The sequence below is a fragment of the Aulonocara sp. 'chitande type north' Nkhata Bay genome, linkage group LG17 (assembly GCF_057382095.1).
Source record: "Aulonocara sp. 'chitande type north' Nkhata Bay isolate Kocher_YH1m ecotype deep benthic linkage group LG17, A_spYH_male_GT1.1, whole genome shotgun sequence".
NCBI classification, from domain to species: Eukaryota; Metazoa; Chordata; class Actinopteri; order Cichliformes; family Cichlidae; genus Aulonocara; species Aulonocara sp. 'chitande type north' Nkhata Bay.
The window spans coordinates 14556107-14578177 of record NC_141360.1 but is presented as its reverse complement, the minus strand read 5'-3'; the positions used below and the strand labels follow the sequence as shown (position 1 = coordinate 14578177).

The following is a 22071-nucleotide window of genomic DNA, read 5'->3' as shown; positions in this document are numbered from 1 at the left end:
CAGTCTCCAGACCTCAACCCCATAGAAAATCTGTGGCGGGAGTTGAAAGTCCGTGTTGCTCGGCGACAGCCCCAAAACATCACTGCTCTCGAGAAGATCTGCATGGAGGAATGGGCCAAAATACCAGCTACTGTGTGTGCAAACCTGGTAAAGACCTATAGTAAACGTTTGACCTCTGTTATTGCCAACAAAGGTTATGTTACAAAGTATTGAGTTGTATTTTTGTTATTGACCAAATACTTATTTTCCACCCTGATTTACGAATAAATTCTTTACAAATCCTACCATGTGGATTCATGGATTTTTTTTTCACATTCTGTCTCTCACAGTTGAAGTGTACCTCTGGTGCAAATTACTGACCTCTGTCATCATTTTAAGTGGGGGAACTTGCACAATCGGTGGCTGACTAAATACTTTTTTGCTCCACTGTATATATATGCTCTTAAAGATACATGTCCTGTCCTGCAATGCAGTCTTATAAGAAACTTGTAAAGAAATATATTGCATGAAAAATCAGTTTTCTATTTTCATGCATAGCACAGGTTGGGTTTTTTTCATCTTTAATTTGTACCTTCCTGAAAGTGTGTAGCTATGGATACTGTGTAGCATAGCTGCTGCCAGTGAAAGGTGTAAAGCAGGCTGTGGATTCAGTCACAGAGCAGAATCTAAGGTCAGAGGTCAGGTTGGGGTCAGCTGGTGTTGCCACACGTATGGCTGTTCTGTAATTAAGCAAACATGCTGGGATGAGGGGAGATGAGCCACAGATGTGAAAAATCACGGTGAAGATAATCGACCGTGGGAACGGTGGGGAGATGAGAATTGGCTGCATTCCTGGAATCATCCCCAGAGAGGAATATAGACAGTGACTGTGGGAATGGCTGCTGCTCTCCCTTCAGTGTGTTCCCCGTAAGAGACAACGACACCAACACAGCCCGGGATTATCTTTGCTTTCTGAACTGCACATTATCGCTTATGTGTGTACATGTGCGTGTGTGTTTGTGTGCGCCTGGTTTTATTTATGTAACTTTTTGTGCACTGAGCTCTTGACCTTTAACCTTCGAGAGTTCAATTTGAGTGTCAACTGTTACTGTTTGGTGTATCGGATACTGTGTGGGAATGTGGTGTTTGTCAATAAGTACATTTCTTTACATATTTATCCATCTCATATTTCTGATACTGCACCACATTTCAGTGATTGGTGTCGCACTTATTCCTCTACAAAAACTGATTCACAGAAGATTGTTTCTTAATTTTCAGGCAACATACCAACTATTTCATGGTGTTAGGTTTTCAGGAAGAAGGGTTCACTGTTTTTCCTTCATTCTTTTAATTTTTCAAAAATAATTTAGATATTTAAATTCTTAGTTGTGCTGAACAATTAATTTGAAGAGGTCCCTTTTGACTCTAAGTATCTGATGTGGGTGCTTTTGCAATAAGTAATGATATTATAACACTAATCTATTATTTTTTTTGCATGAACTACTTTTATCTTTAACTTTTATTAGTATATTTTCTGGACTGTGATGCACTTTTCCTTGTAACATAAAATAGCATCTTTGCATATGCAAGAACCCATTTGTTTTCTCTAAGACCTGCAGACAAATAGCTGTGATGAATAAGCATTCAGATATGACTCTGTAAAAGTCACTCTGCAACACAAACAAAAGCCCTTCAAAACTCTGTAAGAAAAGGAAGCCGTTTTAGCCGAAGCACAGGTAGCTGTACCTAGCTTCTATTCAAATTTTGTTATTTGTCAGACGCGTTTAGAAATTCAGTCACCAACTGACCAGAGAAGTGCCAGTTCAAGTGGCACCAGTTTCTAGTTTAAAGCATACAAAATAAACTTTTTGATATGTTTGAAAGGAGCCATTACCACAGCAGCTGCCATTATATTGACACTTTACATTTAAACTTTAGGACATTTGTTATGCCATACAGAGTGTTGGCACTGTAAAAATGTATGTGAACATTAAGCTGTGGGAAATTCATAGCATCATGGCAAGAAGCCATAGCATTTCACTAGTGGCTGATGAAAAATACGCTCATTATTTGCTATATTACTCCTGGATTTAATTTAGAAATGTTCCTTTATACCACTATGTTTTTTGTTTGTTTTTGTTTTTTTTGTTGATATGCACCAGAATCCAGACACGGTTAGTTAATAATAACAGGACTTGTCACCCAGAGAGTTGATATTGTCTTTTAGGTAACCTTAGGAATTTAAGGACAGAGAACATGTAAGCTAGTTAACTTTAAGTTTTACTCTTTAAACTGTTGCACAGTTTATTCTGTCACACACACACGGTGTACTTTACACACTGGGCCTTATTTGTAACAAATTCTTTGAATTCATTAACTCACTGTCAGCATGTAGGATTATATAATCCACTTGAGATGATGCCGCTTGTCCAGTATGATCACAAACAAAGCTCAGTCAAAATGCCTCCATCTACCAGTACTTGAATGGAGAGAACGAGCGGAAGAGAGGAAGGGGGAGGTGGGGGGGGGGGGGGGGGGGCAGCCAGCCAAACAAGGAGCTCTTTATAGTGACTGACTATTTTCTCGGTGACTCATCGTAGTTCACAGTCCTGTCTGCAGTCTGAGGAAGCCTGCCCTCATGTTTGCTGAATGACACACTGCATGATCAGAATGCCCAGTGTGGATGTTTGGAGTGACCCCCATCTCTCCTGGAACACACACACAGACACACACACACTGTCAATTCACAGAAATGTACTTTCTTGGCAGACTGGCTCCGATAACCTCTCCCTAACTCTCTTCTGTATGTGCGATTTGAGTTTTAACTGAATGTTAGTCCCGATGGTTACACAGAATTTTTTCTTAAACAGAGCTTAAAAAATGGTCAGTTTGGTAAAGTCAGCACTACCGAAACATCAGCCATGTATCCTTTACTTTTAGCTCTTTTACGTAGCAACTTAATTAAAAACAGAAGCCATGTGGGCCTGTTATGTTTTCCTCATTTTCTGTGATAGTCTGGCCATTTAGCAATCCAAGGTGATAGTCCATCCCAGCAGTACTGAGCAATTGCTAATTCACATTATCGATAGTCAACCAAGAAAAACCACAAGTTTGACCTTACCTACATCTTTAGCACAACAACTATAGACTGGAACATTTACAAATACAGTATGTATCTTGGCCAAACTGTTGTGAACTACAACCTCAGCTGTGTGCATGTGTCTGTGCAACAACGTGATTGGCTCATATATTTTTGTAGTTCAGCTGTTAATTGGTTGTCTTGGGCGAAGAAAAGGAGAGTCAGCTTTCTCTTTATCAATGCAGAATTCTCCCAGAGATTTCTAACTGGGATTTGTTGAGTGTCCAACAAAATAACCAAGTGCTGTTCAAACCTTCTGTTTGCAAAAGGCAGCCAATCAGAATAAAGTTGGCTTAAAGGTTGTGTGATCTTAATATACGGTACTGTGTGACGTGAGGTGCGCAAGATTCAGTTTAGGACAAACAAAAATTATTTTGGATCATGAATCATGCAAAGCTAGTCTACTAGAGTCCAAGAATAAAATATAACAACGGAAATCTACACAATCTAAACAAGTCTCCATAAAAGGTGAGAACAAATAAATAAATAAATAAATAAATAATAAATACTTTAATATACTTTAAAGAATTATTCCTTATATGAACAGTTTCTGTCAAACCTCAACAGGTGTGTTTCAACTCTCAGTCTATAATCCAAACAAAGGTAGGGTCCCAAACAAAAGCTTAAACAAGCACCAGTTAGCAGTGATTTTGTGGGCTAGTTTCTGGAACTACGTCGAACCCTCGTATGTTTTTTTTTTTGGACACTAAACACAGTAGAATAGCAGTTGCTTCATTTTGTATTCCTTTTTTTCCCCCAGATTCCCGGAGTTTCCTGGACAGCATGAACCACGGCAGCAGCTCCACAGAGGGAGAGATATTCAGATCAGACGTTCCTGCTTCCTGTCAGAGGATCTTTGGCTCCATGTGCTCAGTGTCATCGGGCAGCCACCTCCCACACGCAGACAGGTACACAGACACTTCCATACCCATACTCACCGGGTATGTTTCCAACGAGCAGTTTTGAATGACCATATGAATGCTGGGTAGAATCATTTCTGAAGTTTTACAGCTGCAAATGCTGTAAGTCTCCATTCCTACCACACCCCAAAAGCACAAAGGTGTTCTTTTGAGTTCAGATCTGGTCCAGCCACAGAAGCACATTTTCATGCTCAAGGAACCAGTTTAGGATGAATGAAAATAGCCAATATAACATGATGCACATAGTCAATAACGATACATGCTAAATGTAAACAAACTGATTGTGGCTTTTGAGACATGATTGATTGGTTGATAAGAAGCCTAAATTCGCATATCTGCAAAGGGTGGGTTGACAGCATTTTAAAGGCTGTGGCTTAAGAACAGGATGTCACTCCAGATCATAGGCCTGTGAAGGCAGAAGCCAATACTTTTGGCAATATAGTGTATGTTGGCTGTAACACTTCACACTGATGCACTGCCTGACCTTGTGTTTTTCTTTTGTCTTTTTTACGTGTATGCTTTAAATTCCACATCATAACCTTCTCTCCCACAGCTCCACTCCTCCTCCAGTGTGGCACGACCATACTTCAAACTCCCTGAACTCCCCGTATCCTTCCCAGCCATCACCTCCTCTATCTCTCAACTCTCCCAATGCCCACAGTTCTCCTCATGGGCCCGCAGGGGCCCACAGGGGGAGGGACAGCACAGACTTGTCCTCATTATTGTTGGGGAATGATGGCCTGGAGGAGAGCCTGCTGGAGGCAATGGAGGGCCTTGGTAGTTTTAACCTGTTTGGAGAGGAGGGCCTTGCTCCACTGTTGCCTGAGAAAAGAAGGGGAGGTGAAGGGGGAGAGCTTAGCTCCCGCTCCCCTTCACTGAGTGGATATTCTAGCCCTCGTAGTGGAAGCAGTCTCAGCATCCCTTTCTCATCTTCCATGACCCCTGACCCCTTAAGAGGAATCAGTGGGGCCTCGTCACCTGGAGCAGGTAAACAGTCCCACATAGATTCTCTGAATGTGTCACTGATAATTTATTTTCTCTGATCCTGACATGAACATTTCAAACTATAAAGATAGCTTTGTAAAACTCACCACCCCAAACCCAGTCTTACTATTAACAACTTTTTGAACCAGAACCACACAAATGCAGCAAGCATCCTAAACTGAAGATGACTTTCATTTCCTTGACCAGATACATCAGACTGTGCACTACACCAATTGGCTTTCTTGAACTGTCCTTGTCAAATCAAACATCCAAAGCTATCCTTTTGGTTTATTGAGCTGGGGTTGTTACAGGATATGGTAAAAACAGGAGAGATTTATATTACAAAGTTGATCCAGTGGGACATTTTATGCTTCCACCTCAGGATTGAAGGTGGATTCTAATATCAAAAGAATCTTTGTTTACATTAAAGTAAAACAGAAAATGCTTCACTGAGTTGACAACAATTAAAGGAGAAAAAAGGCTAAATGCACACATCAGGGAAAGCACCAAATAACAACAGTCACTTCAAGGTGCTTTATATTGTAAGGCAAAGACCCTACAAATAATAGAGAGAAAATCCAACAATAAGATGACTCGCTTTGTGCAAGCACTTGGTGACGATGGGAAGGAAAAACTCCCTTTTAACAGGAAGAAACCTCCAGCAGAACCAGGGCTCAAGGAGGAGTGGCTATCTGCTATGACCACTTGGAGGTGAGAGAAGAGAGACAGAACAAAACCGATGCTTTGGAAGAGAACCAGAGGTTAATAATAACTAATAAATGAATGCAGAGAGGATTGTAAACACATAGTGGGTGAGAAAGGTAGTGAAGAAGAAACACTTCTGCATTAAGGAAAAGCCCCTGGTAGCCTACAGCTATTGCAGTGTAACTAAGAGAGGATTCAGGGTCATCTGATCCAGCTCTGACTATATGTTTTATCAAAAAGGAAGCTGGTTCCACAGCAGAGCGGCCTAAAAGCTGAAGGCTCCGCCTCCCATTCTTCTTTTAAATGTCATAGGAATAGAGGGAGCAACAGTAATAGTGATCCAGACGTCTGAGAGCAGTCTGTGCTCTGTTGGGGTGATGTTGTGGTACTATGAGGTCTTTAAGATAAGATGGGCACTTCTCCTCATTTACAATGAGAAGTGTTTTTCGAAAGCTCAAATATGTCAAAACAGGCATCACTAAATTGAACAGCTAGCTAATTAAGGTGTAAGAGTGTTTGAAATGTAATAACAAAGAGCCCAAAATATATATGTATAATACATGTATAATGTAAAGCTGTTTTCAGAGTCAAATCTGGAAGACAGAATTTGTTTCATAATGATATCCCATTACTATCTGTCCAGCATAGTCACTCAGTTCAGGGAGAAAAAGCTGAGTCACTCACAGGTCTTTTGCCTTTTCAATCCAATTAGCTAATTTCATGTTCTATATTATAATATGTTAAAATGATCAAGGCTCTTTAGGAACATGATTCAAACGTGACCACATGTTGGCTGTTAACTTACCGTTGGTCACTAGTTAGGTTTTGTTATAGAAAGAGTAAGAGCAATCTTAATCTAAGTTGCAAAGTGGTGGCACCAAAAATCACGAATCAGGCTAACTGAAGATATTTTTGTCTGTGTGGCTACACGATGTGCTCACCCTTTAACTGTGAGTCTGGTCATATTTGGCTCAAAGTTGGTGTGAAACCTAACAGAGAGCTTTAACCTGTGTCTTGCAGACTCTGGCAGTAAGCAGGACACTGTGAAGTTTGTTCAGGACACTTCCAAGTTCTGGTACAAGCCCGACATTTCCAGAGACCAAGGTAAATATTGGTCTTGGACCACAGTGGTTAATGGCCACTTGTGAGAAGATAATACACCCTCGTGCAAAGGTTTCCTCTATGTACAATGCAGACTGAGTCTAACTTTAGCTTATCTCTGCTTCCTCCTTCTGTTGACCTACTGAACAGCCATCGCGGTGCTGAAGGACAAAGAGCCGGGTTCGTTCATTGTCAGAGACAGCCATTCATTTCGTGGCGCATACGGTTTGGCCATGAAGGTGGCTACACCTCCTCCAACAGTGATACAGAGCAAAAAAGGTGGGTTGAATGCCATGTTCTGCATACACAAACTTTCTGTGAGCTGCCAAGAGAGCACTGCAAAAATGATATTTAAAGGTGCAAACCTCAGCACTGTGAGTCAGCTAAATGGGAGTGTGCTTCCTAGTATTTTGGACTTTTATCACTATTTTAATTTACAGTTCATGTTAATTAAATATTAACCTTTGATGTAATTTATAGATATGAATAAACTAAGCCATGAGGCCATGTTTTGCAGGAGGAGATCTGTCTAATGAGCTGGTGAGACACTTCCTGATAGAGTGCACACAGAAAGGTGTTCGGCTTAAAGGATGCCCCAATGAGCCTTACTTTGGTGAGAAACATTTCACACGCTATGATCCAGATTAAATACCCAAGTAAAACATAACAGCCTTGACCTGATCAAAGTCTAACGACAGCTAGGAGAGCAGCATGCTTCCTCATAGCTGTTTATAGTCCATCCCAGGTCATAACAGACAAGCACCATGCTGCCCCCTACTGGTCATAACACTGGAGTGCAGCTGACTCATCTCAATAGTCATACGCATGATGATTTTTGTTGACAGGAAGTCTCACAGCGCTGGTGTGTCAACACTCCATCACGCCACTGGCTCTGCCCTGTAAACTCATTCTGCCTGACAAAGGTAACGAAATATAAATTTATATCACAGAATGGGAACACAAGTGGAGCAGGGAATCGATTACCTCAGTCAGTTAAGCACAGGATATTACAAAAGGGGCACTGCAATGAAGATGCTTTAAATACAGTACTGTGCAAAACTCCCTGACCGTTTTCAGAGCAAGTTTTTTCTATCATAAAAAGTCACTGCTTTTCCTAAATGTTTTCATTCTTTGTTTGACATCTGTATATGAAAAAGGACTTCACAAAACAGTGCAGTAAATACCTAAATACATTTCCAAATGGAGTGTAGCACAAAGAAAAATGCTTTGATACATTTTGCTGAAGAACTCATGGGCCATATCTCACACCATTACATTTCTCTCCACACTTTGCTTGGATGGAGCTGAATCTGCTTACATTTATTTCCATCTATATTTTCTTATATATTCATTTTGTTTACTTTTTCCAAAATATGCAAGACAAATATTTTCAAATTAGTTCCTGGTCTTTGAAAGTCACTCGGATTTCCAAATCATTTTATCTGGAACACGCTTGTCATAGTTATTAGGAACTGAATTTTATGAGTAGGTTTTATGTCGTTTGCAAACAGCAAGACTTTCCAAAAGGAAAACAACAACCAATTGTTGTTTTCCTTTTTGTATATTTTTGTACAGTTATGGTTACAGATTCTCCCAGCGTGTCAGTACGCTTGTATTTTTAGGGATTCATTTACACCAAACCTACCCTGAATCAACTCCATCAGTCAAGGCTGACTGTGGCCCAAAGAAAACTGGATGGGCCACAATTGGGCTAAAGAATGTTGCCATGTACAGTCTTTGTATGCTCTTTCCAACGTCTCGACATGTGACTACGATATATTCAAAAAGCCCAAACTGAGAAAAATACTTCAGTTAGATGGTTTATCCCCACGCTTCTGAATATTCACAAACTTTTACACTACCATGTACTAGAGATGAAGCAGGAGTTACGTACCTCGTGTCTGCTTGGTTACAAATGCAGTTTGTTTTGTTAACGCACTGGTGTAATTTGTGAGTTTTTTCAAGAGAGCTCATCACTATCTTGTGTTTGCAGATCCACTAGAGGAGCTGAATGACTCCTCTACACAGACAGCAACGAACTCAGCAGCTGAGCTTCTCAAACAAGGAGCAGGTATGACATTTTAAATTAATCTGTGCACACAGAATATTCATTTATTATCAGCAGAAGCTTGTCAGACTTGTTCTTTCTTTGTGCCGTTGTAGCGTGCAATGTGTGGTACCTGGGCTCCGTAGAGCTGGAATCTCTCACGGGCCACCAGGCGGTCCAGAAGGCGACCACAGTCACGCTCTCCATGGATCCGCCACCTCCCTCCACTGTCGTACATTTCAAAGTCTCAGCGCAGGGAATCACACTCACTGACAACCAGCGGAAGTGAGCATTTTTTGCACCTGCAGGCCAAACATACACAAACACACACCGATAAGAAATCTGATGTGTTCACACAGACTCTTTGTTTGACTCTGCAGGTTGTTCTTCAGGAGACACTACGCTGTCAACACTGTCATATTCTGCTCTCTGGACCCGCAGGGCAGGAAGTGAGTACTGGACACGGATAACAAAAATACAGCTTTGCACACACTTCAAGGCATCTGTGTAACAAAACAAAGAGAGGTTTCTCCAGGTTCAGTCTGTACTCATGAAGTAGGCGTCTGATACTTACAGGACTATGGCTGAAACATGGCTTTCAAACTGTGAAACAAAAGCTTCTTGGGTCACTGTTAACATCCCTTCATGACCCACTTTAAAGGCATTGTGTGAGAAACATAGGATGCTAACTGCTACTAAAGACAACATGAACAGAAAGTGTGCTTTGGAATAACACAACTAGTATAATTCCGCCATGGTAGCAGCATGGATATCAGTGCATATCCACATATGCATTTCCATAAACTGCATATATAAGATGGATATAACTTCCAAGTCGAAAATGTCTCTCAAAATGATTGAAGAAAAATACGATTTGTTATTTAATTCAGTAAGCCTAATAGTCTAACGTTACTGCGGATGGATGCATGGGAAGAATGTGTATTTTCCAAAACAGGAAACAAATTTTTAAGAATTCACAGAGTTTAAAGAATCGAAACAGACTCTGGCCAATGTTTACAGGAAAATGAGTACAAAAAAGTGAACAGGTTATATTACTGAAGAATGGGAGACGTTTCATGGAAAAGTGGTGAAAAACACATCCTCAGTTTGTACCTAAAATGTCCTTTTTCGCATCAATGAGACTTTCATTTCATTCATCAGGGTTACCTTATCTAAACTCAACTCACTGAACATATTGTGTCAAAAACTGACACAAGTGTCATGATTTTAATTTCTTCTGTCCCAAACAGGTGGACACGAGACAGCGGCTCCACTGCAAAGTAAGTCAGCTTTAGAAAGGGTCTTCTCGTGCATGTTGTCAGTTAATCAGAGTGTGCATTAGAAAAATCATATGAATTTCTTTTGTAAATGTACTAAAGCTGATTAAACTGTAGAGCTGGTTCTATATCAATATTAATATCGATCAATATCAGTGGTACTCATTTTTGAAAATCCAGTTGTTTTGTTTAATCTTTGAACTATTGCTAAAAATGTCAAACAAATGGAGTCTTACTGTACTTTGGTGAGGACCACAGCTCGTTTCCATCTAATCCATGTTTGGCGTTAAGTCTCTGTTCTGAGAGGTGAAAAGTTTCCCTGCTGTTGTGTAAATTTCTCTTGTGTGTCTCTCTCGTTTTCTTCCAGGATCTTTGGATTTGTTGCCAGAAAATCTCAGAGTGAGACTGAAAACGTGTGCCATCTGTTTGCTGAGCACGACCCTGAGCAGCCTGCGAGCGCCATTGTCAACTTTGTCTCGAAGGTCATGATCGGGTCGCACAAGAAGTAGCGAGAAAGAGACTTGAGCAGTGGAGTAAAGAACTTGGACTTATAGGAATCCTGCCCAAAAGGCATATAAATATGAAAAACTTTGAACCCTTACACTCCAGCGCTTTCAGCTCCTATTCCTACCTGCGGAGTACATTTGTCTTTTGCACTGCAGGATGCTAGCACCAGAGGGAGCCAAAAGTATGAAAATCAGTTCACATTTTGGCTATTTTCTTGAAATTTTATTTTGAAACTTATTCTAAACACACTTATGACATTGATCTTGCTTGTGGCAGACAGTGAAAACTGCCCATTGTAACACACTTATTTCAAATCAAGGAATATTAGATAGTCCACACACAAACACATATTCTAAACACAATTTCAATTCTAATTTTTCTGTGTTTTACTTGTAAAAAGAGTCAAAACAGGTTTCATCATCAGCTTTTGTAAACTAATTGTTATGTTCAGTGAAACCAACAATATTTTAGCATGACAGGCAATATTTTGGTTTCCCTGTACTTAAGATGAATCATTTATGTCATGTTTATGTATTGGTTGAGATATTTATCCATTTTAAAGATGTGTCATTGTCTTTATTTTCCCAAAATATATTTGTCATATATTTTTTGTATATTAACACATATTGTACATTAGCATTAAAGGAAGTGAACTTAAGAATTTATGGAGTTTTCTTGCAAATTGTGGAAAAATACTTTGTAATGTTTTACACAGTGAGCTATTACATATACAGTTGTTCATGTGTCTTTTATTGATCCGGTTTGTGTGCAGTTATTATGCCCTAAATTTTCTCTTTGGATCTTTTAATGAATGTCGATGAATCTCTGATGTATTGTTACTGTTTCCATGTTACAAAATGGTTTTTTCCATTCAATTACTGGAGCATGTCAAAGATTAACTTTTGTTTGTTTCTGTCGCTCTGATGTAAAGCCAGAAATCGAGTGTACCGTTTCAGTCCACCGCAGCTTAACAGTTTGATCCTGAGAGCAGACACGTGTCCCTTGACAGTTTTATCTGCCCATTCAAACTCTGCCCAATCAGACATGCAGAGCTACCCGGTGTAGTGACCCCTTATGATTAAGCAAGCTGAAAGTAACTTCAGATCAACTGATCTCAGTGTCATCACATTGGCTCACTCATTTAGGTCGCAGTATTTAAGCTCCTGTAGCCTGTCTACATTTATGTATCTGCAAGCCGTTTTGCAACCCACCTTCCCCTCAGATCCTTCTTTCTAGCTCCATCTGAGTTAATCACTGTCATCCCTGTGCTGGTTTCCTCATGAGAGAAGTCTTAGATCAGAGCCATACTGCAAAATTATAATCACTGTAGGTGGAAGTGATTTAAATGGGGACTGGAAACTGGAGAAGGTGGAGTGGTAAATTGACTGATTCTTACACACTGCTTTTGTACTCATGAGCACTCAAAGCGCTTTATTTATAGAACTTGCCTCATTCACACCAGCACTTGTTTCTGTGCTTTTTCTATCTAACATTCACACTGTGATGGATGCATCAGGGAGCAGCTTGGGGTTAGTATCGTGCCCAAGGATATTTGACATGCAGACATGCAGGAAGGATTTGAACCAACCTTCAAATTAGCAGATGACCTTTTCTACCTTCTGAGCTACAGCTGCCCGAGTCTGGATGAGTGTCAGAAATGTATAAAAGAATGGAAATGCCATTCTTCTTTAACTATATTGTTATTGACCAAAATTTCTTTTCTTTTTTTTTTCTTTTTTAGCAAAAACTAGTTAACTGTGATTATTATTTTGAAGTTCCTTTCAAAATTAATTCCATGTCCTTCCTTTTCTTAATTTTACAATATGATAAAATCCCACAAGAGCTTCCTCTTCCTCTCATTCTTAGGAGCAATAATAATGTTCCCTCTGCTTGGTTTAATCAAGTTTTAATTTGGTTTTTAACACTTTGAGAATGATTGAGTGACTGATCAGAAACAGTTGCGCAGTAAAAAACTATTAAATAAGGTGATTTAAATGCCATTCACTATTTATTAATATTTCTACTAAGCCTCCTTATGGATGAGTTGAGCGCATAGATGAATATATTTGACCGTTGTTATAAAAAAAGGAAGAGCAATTTTTCATTGATGTATGTAACCCGAATTAGTTTAATTTACTTATTTAACTAGAAAGAGTGTGTTTGGTGTATATAATGTGAAAAACGATGTTCAGTAATTTTGGGTGAGGATTTTAAAAACCATTGTGTAGTTTGCAGCATTGTCAACAGATGGTAGCAGTCAGTCGCCATATCTTATACTGAATCCAGAACTCTCAAGTATTGCTTAATTTTCTGATGTTTCTTGGTTTCGTTTTCCTGACTGCACTCGTTTTCATATTAGAATACTGCAGACCAAACTGAGCAGGTCCACAAATGCGCGAGGAACCACCCTCTTGAAAACCAGCCGATGCCAGTGTGTGTCCAAGCTTGTGTCTCAAGAGGATGAGGAGTATCTTTGGGACACTTGTCATAAAAGGGTGCTTTACATGCCTGTTAGGTCTCAGGGGGCCTCATAGATTGACTGATGTCTGTCTGTGTCTGTGTGTCGCGCCTTGCTTTAGGAGGCCAGATCATCAGATACCAGCTCTGAATCGGGCTCTATTCAAGTTCTTGCTCAGTGGGGAGTGCTGAGGAACTGGAAGTGGGACACGCTGCCGTCCTGCAGTCCTGCCTGGCTTGGAGGGACAGCATGGAGGGTGGGGGTGGGGGGTTGGGGTAGTTATGGTGTGTGTGTGTGTTGGGGTGGGGGTAGTTGCTGGTGGTGGATGACCTCACCATTACGGGAAACTTTCCCACAGCCTGAACACAAAGAAGGCCGTCAAAAGGTAAAAAGGATGAGAAAGAATAGAAATTTAACACAGTGTGTAAAAAAGGAGGCTGTGTCGAAGGGGGACTCGTGTTCCCTTTTCAGCAATTCAGAGATTTGGAGGCTTGATAGAGGCTCTGCTTTCACTCTGACAGGCCTGACATAGACTCTGCTCACAGCAGCGACCCTCAACCCGGCTCTCATTCCCTCTTTGCTGAGTCACCTGCCGCCATTTTGTTTCCCAGCTGGACATCTTCTTGCACTTCCTGTTGCACTTCCTGTCAGACAGCCCGCCGGCACCTGGTCGCACGGTGGTTTTCACAGTAGCCACCACCGCCGCCGCCGCCGCTACTGGACGACACCACATTCCTGGCATTGCTCGCCCCGAATGGTGTTTGGAAATCCAAAGACCAGCTTCCGTTGGGGAATGCCACCCTCACAGAGTCCCTCTCAGCCTCTGATCCCCAGCCTCGTCTCACTTTATTTGAGTTAGCTATTTAAAGCCCATGCTAAGTGTGCTGCTGGCTGCACAGGGAAGCAAACACACGCTCCATCTCGCACGGTAAAACCACACCACAAATAATCCCTCTCCTATTTTTATTTTGAGCAGGGCTGAAGGCATATAGCCTGCAGGGATGACTGGAAAGATGGGCTGATTTTGTTTATGTGTCATTTCATGATCATCCCTGGCTGATTAGACGGTATATAATAACAGCTAATTACAGGGGGAAAAAGTCAAGTAACCAACATGACTAAATATTTAAATATTGACTTTTTTTATTTTTGTTTTTTATCTGACAGCTATGGTAACATGTTGAATAGAGATATTGTATAAGGAACACATTCAACTTAGAAATGTACAACATTGGCTTACTAAATTTTCTGATAATTCAAATGTAGAATTATATTTAGAAACTTGTCTTTAATCAGTTTGAGGAATCAAGCATTAGGCATTTTTAGTGTCCAGGTTTTACTAACTGTTAGGTATTTTAGTACCATGGTAGCATTTACTGGATATTGTTTTATAGTGACATTATGCAGGAAAACTCTGTCATTCAATAAGGCCCCTTTGTTTTAGTTATTTTTCTCTTTGACCCAAGAATTGATGTGTGAGAATCACAGGCTGGTACAAGGTTGAAATACCACAGAGATCACTCCCTCAGCTACATTAGTTTCTTAATCTTTTAGACGCCTGTTGAAGGCCAAATGGTTTGTTTCAGATTTCACTAATGAAAGAACTCTTTGTTTTGTGCCTTGAAAATATGTCGCTGAGATAATCACAATTGTAGCTGAACTAATAAACTACACAAAGGATGCTTCTTCACCCAAGGGCAGGAAGACGCTCCCTTATCTTGGTCTGTACTGGTTTAAACTGATAATCTGCTGTCTCATGAATTTTACCCTCTATATAAACTGTTGTACTTGTGAATAAAGTTGAGTCAATTTGGGAAGACAACCTGAAGCAGTCTCTGTTTTCTTGTTCTCCCAAGCTGCTCCCGAGCTCGTACTAACACGCTGAATGGCATGCTTGAATATTGCTTGAGAATATATTTGACTGTGTTACAGACTAAGGGACATTCTCTGCTGATAGGTGAAGGTACATTCTCTGCTGATAGACGTCCACGCCTCGAAGGAAGTCGATCCACGGATTAGGCCCTGGAAACCGTTTCCTTCACTAACAGTTCCTGCAACTGAGGACAAACAACCCGGCTGTAAATGTAAAACATTGCTAGCACTGACTCTCAACTGTCTGAGGCATCCCCACACTGTGTAGATGTAGAGAGTAAATGATGAAGCAGAAATTAAAACTAGTATCTTTTATAGGATGTTAGGATCCTTATACTGGTAACATGAGCACAAAGCATTCCTTATTCAGGTTTTTGGCAGCGTAAGTGGTACAGTGAGCTGAAGACCACCAGAAGAAGCTTGCTGTAAGGTTACTGGCATCTTGCATGCATATAAGGAAGACAGTCTTGTTGTAATGTTTTAGTGTGTATCTTAAAACAACATCCACAGTCAGTGTGAAACCCAGTAACCTTGACCTATGATTTGCCACTTAAGCACTTTTTAAACATGACCTTCAGTATTTCACTATTTTTTTGCAGTATTTTCCACTGTTGTCTTTTCTCACTCCATAGCTGATGACTTCTTACTATGGGAAATACTCCATAAGGATTCAACAGTTCAGCTGCCTGGAGCTGCATGAGGCTGCACATTCGGTAGCAGTAAATTCAGGAGGCAACCTGGCATCGCTCTGACTTTTTACATGTAAGTTAGCAGGTTAAAGGAAGGCTGAAACAATTGTGTCTCACATTGTTTTACACCTCTAAACTACTAGAGACGTTACGGTCTGAAGCACATACTGGAAATGTCAAACCAGGTCATTGGAACTGCATATTGTTTATTCAGTGGCTTACTGGCAATGCACCCTTTGCATTCCCATTTGATGAACACAGAACATGAATGCATCATAGATTTATGACTCTGAGACATCCAGGCGGCAGTATTTTGTGTGTGTGTGGCACACTTTCACAGATTTCACACAACCATGTCTCATGAGCTACACACACACACACACACACACACACACACACACACACACACACACACACACAAAGTGATACATCCACTTGCACAACAATCAAGGTTTGTGGCCTACGTGAGCTCCGGCACATGCTGAGAAAACAGGGCCTTTATGGCTGTCCTCCTCATTGCATTGTCTCCAGTATAACTGATTGAAACACTGTTTCACACACATACACAGGCACGCAAGCACACACAAAAGGTTTGGTACTTGGGTATCAGCGTCAGTCTTAATGAACCTGTCTCCAGGGGGCGGGGCTAGGGTAATGTCCCACACAAAGAGCTCCCGCTGGGCTGCTGAGCCAACCAGAGGCCAACAGATTAACTTGCATTACATCAGCATCTCCACAATACGCCTAATGAGGGAGGGATTATGTCCATATGCCTGACTGTGTAAATGTGTGTGTCGGCTCTCCTGGCACTATTGCATCACTAATTAAATGCGATGACTCACTTTTGCTGATTCAGTGTCCATTCAGCTGTGCAAATTTAAGAAGCACACACAGATGTATATTTTAACATATAGACTGTGTGCCCCTGAAGCTCTGCTGTGCTGGAGTCTGCATACGATAATATACAAAATATACGAAAATCACTTTGGGCTCTTGGCGAGCGTAGCGTTAGCATGCTGTCTTTGCTTGGCGCTTGCAAAGAGCTGAAGTTGTGTTAGCAGCATCATGCAGTTGTTTCTGTCCTTGATGCAGTTTTCACTTTACCGTCAGGCCCTTGTACTTTTGTGTATTAAAATTAAAATATTTTTCATATCTGCACTGAAGATTCTGCCACTAATTTCCTCCTCCAGCAGAAGAACTGAAATCAGCTGATTGTAGCACACAGGATCGATAGCCAAGCAGATTAACAATTCTAAGGAATGTGACTACGATTGCCATGCCTATTTGTTACTGTACTTAAAAAGAGGTATATGTTCTATACTTTAGGCATTTATTTTTCTGGCAACTTTTAACTTGTATTCCTTAAATTTTAACACAATCATCTGTGCTTGCTATTGCTTACACTTTCATAACAAACTTGTTATTTTAGGTTTGCATATAAGGGAAGTTTTTGTTTCATGTCACTGCATGCCTTCCAGCCCTCAAACTGAATTCAGCTAAAAGAAGGGACAATAACAAAGACAATCCTGTTGATGTAGCCATCATTGGTACTTATCGCACATACCAAGATGATGTGCTGTACTATACTCTGGGGTTAAAGTGTGCCGGAATGATCTGGAATGTTATTTTTGGTGCAGGTGTCCAGAACTTTTATTGTGGTAATTTAGTAGCTACTTAGCATTGGAGAAGACGAGCGAGCATAAAGGGAAGAACCTTTCTTTTTAAATGACAGGTCATTTTAAATGCAATATTTCTAACAGCTCAAAACATATCAGCAAACACACAAACTGTTTCTGTGTAGTTTGTTGCAAAGTGTATCTATTAGCTAAAGATGCAGCTTCTATGTTTCCCAGGGAGACAAGAATGTGAGATAACTTAGACATCGAGAACTATGTAACAAAGACAGGACAGGAGAAGAAGAAGAACTAAAAAAAGAGATAGTTATTTTTAAAGGTAAGGATCCCTTAGTGATATTTGATAAACTGAAAAATTAAAGCTTGTGATGAAGTCTGCTGTAGAGGACTATGGTGGCCTGCTGCAGAGTGAATGTGGTGTTCAAAATGAACGGCAGGAGACATCTATTTAAATTTAAGTTAATAAAGCAGATGAGATTCACTCGCTAAATTCCACCTGGATGATAGCCATGATAACATCAGCTCATGTCCTCCTCAGCCTTCTGTCACCACTTCATACATACTACCTGCTCAACATGAGCTGATGTTGAAATACCTCTTATCATAATTTTGGAGTTTGGAGTTTTTTCCAAACAACAAACAAACAAACAAAATAAAACAAATATTTCATAGATACTTGAATAGATTATGTTTAAGTATGTTTTCACTACTTCCACACAAATGAAAAAAGGATGTGTTTGGTGACAAGCACCAGGTTCTGTTTGCAGATTTCATTTGTTTATCTAGCATATTTCATTACACATTAAATGTGCATTAAACATAATCTGCCCATCATTACAAGATATTAAGAAATCTATGTAGCTCTATAAGAGAATAAAAAAAATAATAAAACGAAACTTTACAAAGAAATCTAATGCAAGTATAAATACAAATATACATACAACACAAACACACACATTTATTACCAGGAGATTAAAAAGATTCTGAGTCTGTTTTTGAATGTAGTCAGTTTGTGCTCAGTGCTTAGTGAGAGCATTACAAAGTAATCTAAGTATTTATAAAAAAAAAAAATATATATATATATATATATAATTCTCTGTTGAACTGGGAGTCAGTGAAGTGACTTCAATTCTGGGGGTATTATGTTCAAATGTCTGTGTACATGTCCGGACTCTGGCAGCATTCTGAACAAGCTGAAGTCGTCCTGATGACAATTCGGATAATGTGGCAAATAAAAAGTTGCAGTAGTCTAACCTGCTTAAGTGATAGAAGGAAATCCTGGTAATCTTATTAATATGATTATCAAAACTGATATTTATAATTATTGATAATTATTATTATTGCAGGGCATTTACATTATAGGGCAGCACGGTGGCACGGTGGTTGGCACGGTGGTTAGCACTGTTGCCGCACAGCAAGAAGGTCCTCAGTTCAATTCCAACATCAGGCCGGGGTCTTTCTGTGTGGAGTTTGCATGTTCTCCCCGTGTTTGCGTGGGTTCCCTCCGGGTACTCCGGCTTCCTCCCACCGTCCAAAGACATGCAGCTTGTGGGGATAGGTTAATTGATTAATCCAAATTGTCACTAGGTGTGAATGTGTGAGTGAATGTGAGTGTGAATGGTTGTCTGTCCCTGTATGTTAGCCCTGCAACAGACTGGCGACCTGTCCAGGGTGTACCCTGCCTCTCGCCCTATGACAGCTGGGATAGGCTCCAGCGCCCCCCGCGACCCTGAAAAGGATAAGCGGAAGCGAATGAATGGATGGATGGATGGATTTACATTATATTATAAAGTGCATGGAAAAAACTGTTACTAGTATTTGGCAGTATATAAATACATTTGAACTGAACTGAGATCATTGACTAAAATGATGCCAAGGTGCCTGACCTGCTCGCTGTGTTTTAGAGAAATAGATGATGATAAATTATAAATATGGACACATTTTCTATCTCTGACTTTCTGAACCTGGACCAGTATTTATGTCTTGTCTTTGTTCAGTTCTAGAAAGACATCCAGCTGTTAATGTCAAGCAGTGGAGCTCATTAGTTTGTACACCATCAGAGAAAAATATGTACAGCTATGTATCATCTGCATAGGAATGGGAGGACATTATTATCTTTATTATAGTACCAAGCAAGAGTGTGTAGAGGTTAAAAAGAGCAGAGCTGAGGAGAAACGACCCTTCGGGAACCCCTGATTAAATTTGTATTTCTGCAGATGCAAAGTACTAATTAAAACATAACAAATTCTGCACTTAAGGCATGATGAGAACTAATCAAGAACCTGAGTTAGTTCCCTGACAGACTGTTTTTGTTGGCCTGCCTATGCAATTACAGGCTAAGTCTATCCTTAACCTTGGACAGACATGTGAAATTACAGATTACAGAAACTTGGTGGCAACTTTTCTGATCATCTGTGTTTCTTGTTTTGTCACTATTTTTTGTGAGTAAATTGCTATGCTAACTGTTAGAAATTGTGGACAACATTTCAAAAATACGATGGTAAAGTGCAAATTGCATACAGGACAGAACCGTTATTGTTAAAACAAATTTGTAAGCGTCTGCACAAATAGTATGCAAATACAAAGCTAGCAAAGAACCCACAATGATGTATGCAGACGCTAGCTCAGCAGCCAGAGCCTGACTTTACTGATCTTATCTGACCCTGTACATGTTTCTATGGTGGAATCAATGTGGCGATTTCACTGAAGGGATTTGTGTGGGACTGAATCCTATGATTTATATTGTTATCTGTAATTATGAGACAATGTGTTTCAGGACATTTTATGTAATAATGAGAAAGAAATGTAATGAGTAGTGTAACAAATTACTTTATCTAACAGTAATTAATGTGCAGCATTACTTTTAAGAAGCATAACCAGTAATTTGTAATACGTTACTTTTTTTGAGTCATGATCCCTACACTACTGGCACTATAGCAGCCATATGTGACACAGGAAAAGTATGGAAAGATAAACATGTGTGTAGTCTGATACTTGCATTAGGTTGGAGTGTTTCCTAAAATCACTCTTTAAATTAAAACACCCACACTTGCATCCACACCTGTGGTCAATTTAGAATCACCACTTCACCTACTGTAACAAGCCTGTCTTTGGACATTGAAACACCTAAGGAAACCCACAGAAAAGCACAGTTTGACAAGAAGATTTGAACCCAGAACCTTCTTGCTGTGACACTAACTATTGCTTCACAACTGTAATTTTAAATTAAAATAACAAACAAACAAACTGTTTTCAAATTAGGCTTCGCAGGACTGTGAGTAATTACAACAGTTGTTTAAAATGAGTCAAGCCAGATCTTCAGCTGATGTTATTCTCGTCATTTCACTTTGTTAACCTCTGTAAGCCATCCAGTGTTACAGGAAGATGAGTCACCAAAACACTACAAATAATCAAATACTGAGAATTACCAAATGTACTCCTGAAATGGCTAATTTGTGTCAGAAAGTCTTATCAGAGGCTTCTGGATTAGAGCTCATCTAACCTACCTGGAACAGCTAATCATGTCAGAAAGAACTGATGAAATCTCTTTTCTCTTTACTGAACTTGAGCCTTCAGCTTGAGCCCAGCCAGTGTCAGCTGTCAGACGTTTTGTCCCCCAGTGCTATTTGGCCCTCCTCCTTCAGACTCTGCTATGATGTAATGCTGCAGTGGGGGCTTTTAGAGGTGGAAGGCACATGGGCTGTGTAACAATGATGCCTGAACCCTTGACCTCCTTGTCGTGACCCTCTAACACTGAATCAGCTGGTAGGTGGAGCTTCTTCTCAGCAGACCATCCCTAATATGGCAACTAGCCTGCTGTTAGCATTAGCATGCGCTTGACCTCAAGGCCAGAAGGTTGAGGGAAGACCCTCAGCCAACACTTCCTTTCCTGAGTCCTCACATGACTGCATACAGTCAGCTGCATTTCCACATAAAACAGGAAACAAAACAGAAAAACAGGTAACTTGATGCACATTCACTCATGTGAACTCACACATTTAGTCAGCCACAAATTCAGGAACACATGCACACATAGGCAATCCCATCCAGGTAGAGTTACCTTTAACATAAACATCTACACCCAAAGAAAACAACACTTCCTCTCAGGGACACATTCCTGTATCCTGAGCTGTGCCACTGATAAGCGTCCTGTGTGAAGCAGATCATGGGCTGAGTTTGGGCTAATTCAGCACCTGGGAAACCGTTCGCTCTGGTCCTCCACCCCTGTCTAAGTCCTTCTTTGGGAACAATCCCAGCCTTGTGCAACTCCCAACAACGTCAGTGACACTCTACACTGCACCATTGCCACTAATTGTTAGCTCACAATGCTTCTTGGTATTGTATTCAACAATGCCCACTCTGAATAGAGAGTCTAACCTACTTGTATTGTTGCTAATTAGTTTCTTGAGAGGAGTAGAAAATGGGGAGAGAAAGGCAGCGAGAAGATGTTGGTAATGGACTGCAGTTTCATTGGAGTTGCCAGTAAATAGAGTTGACAAAAGGCTTTGTGGGGTCGAGGGGCGAGGGTCGGAGGTGAAAAAGAAGAGGCGCACCTGCGCTCTCCACGGGTCGACAATGAGCCCAGCAGGACGATGGAGGGCAGAGGTATTGGCTGAGCACCGAACAGACTACTAAACAAACACAGGGTTAAAAGACAGAAAGAGTGATAAGAGGAGTGAAAAGACTGTCCTCTTACCTCGTAAAGTAAGGTAACTATGAATAAATGGGCTTAATTTCAAAACAATATCCTGATGCCTTT

General features: G+C 40.4%; 1 protein-coding gene and 1 long non-coding RNA gene across 5 annotated transcripts in view; one reads left to right on the top strand and one right to left on the bottom strand.

Annotated features, from left to right (window-relative positions):
- The window catches only part of tns3.2 (tensin 3, tandem duplicate 2), a 59683-nt gene extending 46331 nt beyond the window's left edge, over positions 1–13352 (top strand). For all 4 annotated transcript variants that reach the window (XM_086270069.1, XM_086270068.1, XM_086270070.1 and 1 more), the window contains 11 exons: positions 3879–4026; positions 4592–5025; positions 6748–6831; positions 6979–7107; positions 7346–7441; positions 7674–7751; positions 8822–8899; positions 8992–9160; positions 9256–9324; positions 10126–10155; positions 10520–13352. In XM_086270069.1, coding sequence (XP_086126195.1) covers positions 3879–4026; positions 4592–5025; positions 6748–6831; positions 6979–7107; positions 7346–7441; positions 7674–7751; positions 8822–8899; positions 8992–9160; positions 9256–9324; positions 10126–10155; positions 10520–10661 — 1457 coding nt within the window. In that variant the 3' untranslated portion in view covers positions 10662–13352. The remainder of the gene's footprint in view (positions 1–3878; positions 4027–4591; positions 5026–6747; positions 6832–6978; positions 7108–7345; positions 7442–7673; positions 7752–8821; positions 8900–8991; positions 9161–9255; positions 9325–10125; positions 10156–10519) is intronic.
- The window catches only part of LOC147309780 (uncharacterized), a 77338-nt gene continuing 64303 nt past the window's right edge, over positions 9037–22071 (bottom strand). Inside the window, exon 4 of the long non-coding RNA XR_015125867.1 lies at positions 9037–9177. This is a non-coding gene — a long non-coding RNA (uncharacterized LOC147309780). The remainder of the gene's footprint in view (positions 9178–22071) is intronic.